The sequence below is a fragment of the Opisthorchis viverrini genome, assembly GCF_000715545.1.
Source record: "Opisthorchis viverrini unplaced genomic scaffold opera_v5_168, whole genome shotgun sequence".
Taxonomy (NCBI): Eukaryota; Metazoa; Platyhelminthes; class Trematoda; order Opisthorchiida; family Opisthorchiidae; genus Opisthorchis; species Opisthorchis viverrini.
Genome location: NW_008751823.1, coordinates 651,300 through 657,815, shown reverse-complemented (window position 1 = coordinate 657,815; position 6,516 = coordinate 651,300). Strand labels below are relative to the sequence as shown.

At 43.3% G+C, this 6,516-nt stretch overlaps 1 protein-coding gene across 1 annotated transcript; it reads right to left on the bottom strand.

The window, feature by feature from the left end:
* Positions 1 to 1,241: 1,241 nt before the first annotated feature.
* On the bottom strand, positions 1,242 to 5,133 carry T265_07331 (hypothetical protein; the record flags this gene model as incomplete). Its single annotated transcript, XM_009172823.1, has 5 exons — positions 1,242 to 1,445; positions 4,067 to 4,166; positions 4,268 to 4,409; positions 4,862 to 4,929; positions 5,075 to 5,133. The coding sequence occupies 5 exons, from the start codon at positions 5,131 to 5,133 to the stop codon at positions 1,242 to 1,244; spliced, it is 573 nt and encodes a 190-aa protein (XP_009171087.1).
* Between the last annotated feature and the right edge of the window lie 1,383 nt (positions 5,134 to 6,516).

The following is a 6,516-nucleotide window of genomic DNA, read 5'->3' as shown; positions in this document are numbered from 1 at the left end:
GTTTCCCCTACTTTTCAGTATCAGTATCACCTGCACAGTATCACCTGTGCAGGTTATAAATCTCCAGTTGTGTCAATGAATGGAATAAAAACTGTGTGGGTTTGTACGAGGTTGTATTGATTTGTTGCGCTGCGAAATAAAGCTCCAATGAACTATACCTGTTTGCAAATTACATTGGTGTTGCCGACAAACCCAACCTCTTGTCTGTGATGTTCTTCAAGTGACCATGCCCAGAATGTTCAGTTCGCACGATATTCGATTAGCCAAAGCAAACTTCATTGATGGGACTGTTAAGGCTACATTGCGTGCAATTTGACGTTCAAGTAGAAAGGGAGCTTGATGGACACTCTGAGACCAACCCTACCTGACGTACTCCGGGAAGAGCAAAACGGGTAGCCGGTTGTCAGCGTCTTCCGCAACCCTGTTAGCAGTTCGTTTTGTCAAACAAATAAATTCTCACATTCACATCAGTCTTGTTTGAACAGTCGTCCTCCTGTCCTGGAGCAATTATTCTGGTGAATCCACACCAAAGAAGGGAAAAACTGGAATCGATTCTCGCTCTTATTAGAGCACACCAGCAGTGCATATCCAATGGATGCGCCGGGTGTCGAACTCTGGACACCTAACATGCAAGGGAAACATGTTACCACTACTCCAGCGCATGTGGGACGCATCTGAATTCTCACGTCTGAACGGAAGAACTTTTTCACGCTTGAGCGATGTAATTGGTATGCCCGACTCATCATCCATACGACGACCCCGGTTGTGACGATCGATTGGCCCGCTTGTCAGAACTTCCTAGTCCGGTAGCGCCACAGACTCTTGAAACCCGCTGGACAAATTTTGTTGATGCATGTTGATAAATGCAGCAAATAAATTTTCCTTAGTTAGCGAAGGTCAGTATGTTTTGCGTGGTGACATTCTGAAATAAGAAGCTGCGGATGCGTTGGGGCACAGCCATTGATTTGAACAATAGCACGCAAGTGCTTCTCGCCTGTACACATTGTCATCCAAATGTATGAAATCCAGGCATTTGATCCAGCGTCTCTGCTCTGCCCTGTCGCACATGGTGTGAAATTATTCTTCCTCTGAGCTACTCATGTATTGACAGTAGTGTGAAGAAACTTTGGAATTTACAATAAAAATCGACTGAAAATCCCACACTACCAACGATTGATGTTTGCTCACTACTAACAGTACGCCAGTTCAACAAACATGACTGTTTTAGAGCTCATGTGCAATCATGTGGTGGTCAGAAAATGAAGCTTCCGACAGTTTCGTTTTTTCTGGTTATGATTATGGCTGGATATATGGGCCAATATTGCCTTGATGGTGGTTAGCGTTTCTAAAGTGAAGAAAAATTGATCAGCTGCAGCACCTTTTTGGCGCCTGCCATGCCACCCGAAGGAGGCACGAGGGCTGGGATACTGCCAGGTTGCCCAAACCTAGACAGGGGAAGTCGAGAGGCAGAGGTCGGGTTTGAACCACGGACATTCCGGTCAGTAAATTCGCGCCCTAACCACTTGGGCCATCTCGCCACGAAATTAACAGAGCCAACCCCCTCAACAAGGTGATTTGTGTGTCTAGCAGTACTTTCTAGCCTCCTCATTGGAGTTTCTCCCCAGATGGTACACTTTCCAGTCGTGTCCTGTTAGTGTACTCCTCCTTAAAGGAAACTGACAGAAGTACACACTAAGTGAGGCAAACCGTTTGGAATACCTCGACGGACAGGGCCAGCAAAAGTAAACAATACTTTGGGACCAACTAAGTGCTCAAGAAAAGCTACGAAATAGCAACAAGTGGGCATATTCTATGCCAGATTGGATGGTAAAACTGATTGACTAAATCTGGGAATCCTACTTCTTGTTGTAACGGTTTCGACACTTATGCCCAGTTCATAAAGGTCACGCTCCCTGTGTAGGTTTGTAAGCAGACAGAACAAGTGACTTCACCTCTCACCTAGTTGAAGTGTGAAAGCAACCTTTTGGTATCTCCAGACTATGGGTACAAATGATTCACCAACTGGTTGAAAGAATACAATACATAAGGTCATATGCTTTAATTACACAAATAACCCAAACTACTCTGTCCGACTGTGCCCCATCGGCCATACTACAAAAAAGTCTGGAATCGAATTTTCAGGACCTTACCTCACCTTTTTCCCATGAGTATGTCATGACATTTCTCATGAAAATACCCGATTTCATCCAACGTGGGACTTGAAATGGACCTTTATTCCTTCAGCGATGATTCGACGTTGACTCAGGATGCCCTGATAGATGTTCAGTGCACCTGGCCCCATACCAAAAGTAAGACCTCTTCTATTAGCTAAAGTCCTCATCAAGCTACTATATCTCCATAAATACCATCAAGGGCTCTGTAACTTCGTCTGAAAAAGTCTTTTGCAAAATCACGTAGAATACTTCAGGATGTCTTAGCATAAAGATCATGAAGAATGTTGTGATAAATTTGAGTACATTGGTACATGCAAAGTTGTTTGCCTCTTAGTTTTTTCCGCTCCAACAAAGGATGATATCACGCGTTGCCGACGAATAGGAGTGACACAGCATTATGACAGTGATGTCGACTACAGCGCTGATCAAACAGGTGAACATGAGATACTTTTGTCGTCCGATTGCTTGATATGAATTCATTGTCTGTTATAAACCAGGTACAATGTCCGATGAATGGGACCCGCATAGCCTAGTCACTTCTTTGTTCTGAGCACAATTAGAGCTGATCGCGTATGTCTTCTAGTGGGGACGCTAAAGAAATCAGTTTAGGGCCAGTTGAGAAAAGCTGAACCGATCTTATGAAAAGTTTTCGCTGTTGCAACCAATCATAACTGACTAACAGGACAGACATCATCATCATCATCACCATCCTCATCATCATCATCATCATCATCATCATCATCATCAGCATCATCAGCATCATCATCATCATCGTCATCAAGAACAGCATGACATCAGTGTCCAACACCGATACTCCGTTGCCGTACACAGAATAGCTAGATATAATGGAGAGCGAGTGGTAATCTATCAAGTGTATATTTGCTCTAAATGCCAGACGTACAGCAGTATACGCATTCTTAAATCGAACATCGTTGTACTCGGCGAATTTCACATTGTAACCACGGTACTCCGTGAGAGTAAACCAGTTGAATTCCTGAATTAAACTTGCTTTGCAGGAATTTCTATTTCCGTCTGCACCTGATCACGTGGGGGGGAGTTGAGGTATTTCCTGTGCACCGATAGACTGTTCTGTCTAAACTGTGTAATGTTTTGCTTTGTGTGAAATGTTGTGGTACACGAGTGTACTAGTCATTCAGTCAATCGGAACATGGCGTTCACCTAAATAAAGAAAGCTCATTCTCTTGTGAACTCGAAGTCAGCTGCTTCAGGTACTCAGTTATAGATAGTGAGCAACAAATCGGTGTGTTCCAGTCAGAACAGGATGCACTTCATGAAGTAGAAAGTTCAATCATGCAATACGTTGATTAGTCACAGCTTGTAGGACATGGTAATAGCGTTCTGACCTTGAAATACTTCCCTATTCAGGAAATCAACAAAAAGGTGAAAAAGTTGACACCTGAACTTTTCTTGGATCAATTGGTTAGTTTATAAAGAAACATATTCTGTATGTTACCACTTGGATATATGTTTCGTTAGTTTATAAACTGGATGGAATATGATCTTTTCATAACGGTTAATGCTGTTTGAACCGAAAAGTCCGGATATGGAAGGGAAAGATGACTAAAGAATCACCACAATCTTACCTTTTCTGTGTTTGAGTTATCACTACAATCAAGTTGTTGTTGTCCGTGAGAATCGCACTACTTAAGAACTCCAATAACAATGCAGCCACTATACAGTTCTCCTCGATTTTTCAGCACAGATTGGCACAGTCTATTAGCAACTCGGAGAAAGGAAAATTTTACAAGATGAGTGAAGCTTCCGCCTGAGAAGACCACTTGAGGAGGCAGTCAACACACAACCGCGTGATGTGGTTTCCGCGATTGAAGAACGCATCGTACAGAGGACCCATCTTGTTAGCATGATCATACCTCGAATCGAAATCGTTCAGCTGTAACACCTTTTCGGTGCCTAGCTGCCATGCCACCCGGAGGAAGCACGAGGGCTGGGATACTGCCAGGTTGCCCGAGCCTAGACAGGGGAAGTCAAGAGGCAGAGGTCGGGTTCAAGCCACGGACCTTCCGGTCAGTAAATTCGCTAACCACTTGGGTCATCTCGCCCCATGATCATACCTCAGCATAATTGTCTGAGTGGAGGGCAATGTGGCCAGAACTGTGAGAAACTGCTCAGTCCCCTGTGACAGGGTTGGTATTTTGTCGGTCAAACCAGCGGTGATTCCAAGGAACCGGATCAACCCGGATGTTTTCGAGAAAACTGAGTTAAAGGAAAACAGGAATACTGGACAAATATTCGACAAATAGTCAGATTGGTTTTCTCGAACTAGCAGTCGAGTCTCTTGTTTTCAGCAGCCTCATGAGAAGTGTGGTACGTCTACACCACCCAAGTATATTTGCCTCTGCAACGCAATGATACGGAAGAACGAATTTAGTGCAGAGTACTATGTACTGCTCTCACCGAGTCTGAAAATGGAATTTTTCCAGTAGTAAAGTTCAGGGGGGAGGAAACTCAATCGACCAAACAATTCTGGTGGAACGGAATCTTTTCCGGTCAAACTTCATTTAAAGGGAACAACCCCTAGAATGAAAGAGGACACGCATTTATTGGAAGAACTAGCTTCAAAGTGAAAATAACTGAATAGGAGGGTCCCATGTTATTGGTCCAGTGCGGGTCACCATTTCAAAAGTTCTATATCATTACTAACCCACTGGTGAACCGATCTTGATGTCCGATAACATCGTGGGACAATTTATTGAAACAATTCCCGGCTACAATACTGATGAGAAGGAATAAAGTTCAAGAATCGGTCGAAGCAACCCAATATAATTCAACTTTTCATAAGGTCTTCCGAAAAGCCCGAAAAGCTTTATTCATCAACAAAGATCCATCTTTGTCAAAAGTACCGTATTTAATCGACACACTTGATTGCGGTTGGACGAAATACACCCAAGACTCCCAGTAGATTGGGACTGAGGAACATTATAGCAATATTAATTAAGAACGCAACACGGGGAAGGGGTCCTCTTGGTCCCTCCTGTGGATGGACAACCCTCTGGTTTTCGTCACCCTATATTGGGAGGAATTCGTGGAAAATATTTAGGCAGAATCCAAGAAATACTTCCCGCCGACAAGATATTTGCTATTCATCAGGGGTCTGTTTCCTGCTACAAATATCCACACCGAATATCTCTCACGATGAACAGTTGCCGCTTCAAACAATAGACTGCTTCAGTTACTTAATGACATAAAGGACCTCGGTACCACCATCTGTGGTTTCTTTCTTGGCTTGACTTTTTTGAAACATCTCGTTCGAACCACTAGCCTTCCTAATTCAAGCGGCTTCGAAGTCCATTTCAGTGAGAATAGAATCATAAACCAAATTGGTTTACAGATGAACGTTTCGCTAATTTCGTGCAATTAGGGTTCCATTAGAACATAGGGTTGATGGAAACTCGGAGACTGTGCCTACCTGATCAACCCCAAGAAGGTCAAAACCGATCGTGAGCTGTCGAAGGATTATCAGCAAACTTATGAGTAGTGTATCACGCCTATAAAGGTTTAAAAACTTTTACGTTAATAATAACCAGATTCTCTGATGAACGGCGTGCACACAATCCCCATTAGTTTGTAACAGCCTTTGTCACTTTTCAGGGAACATTGTGAACTCCGCCGATGTCTTCAAACAATGCACCCCTGTTATCCTTGTCTGATCGCCACGAGTAACGATATCGCGTAAGCTGAATCTATCTCCATCCTTGTCAGTGTTGTGCAAAGTGGATTATCGCGCGTGCCAATATGCTACTGAATTGAGTTCAAGTAGAAAGTTTGTATTATGAAATTTCGTCCAACACGCACCACGAAGAGAAGTTCGATGACATTTTCCAACCAGTTTCGATTCGTCCTTTCTGTCTAAAGTCAACATTATTCTCCATACAGTCACGCGGGCACCCTGTTATACAGCGTTTTTTTTCTTGTATTAACTCGGTTTACTTTCTTCTAACTCGAAGTGTTTCCACAGGTCTGTAGAGATCGGATTTAGAGGCTGATATATTGTCTCGGTAGTGAAGCGTCATGAAAGACAAAGCTGTCGTATTTTGCAAAGTCCCTATCGATGCCATTCCAGATTACAACTGATTACAACTGCGCCTACAAGACCCAATGGAATGAAATGTGAACAGCACGCAAGATACTGTCCACGAACAAAGGACCAGTCATTCAGATGAGCTCCGAAATTCCAACGCGTCATTGACAGAAGCGATTGAACCCTAATCCCACTCATGAACTGGTATCTTCTTGTAAGCGTGCAGGCTTGCGTCGATAATGGTGTTCTTTTTAAATAAAATTCCCACAGGATAAAAGGGGA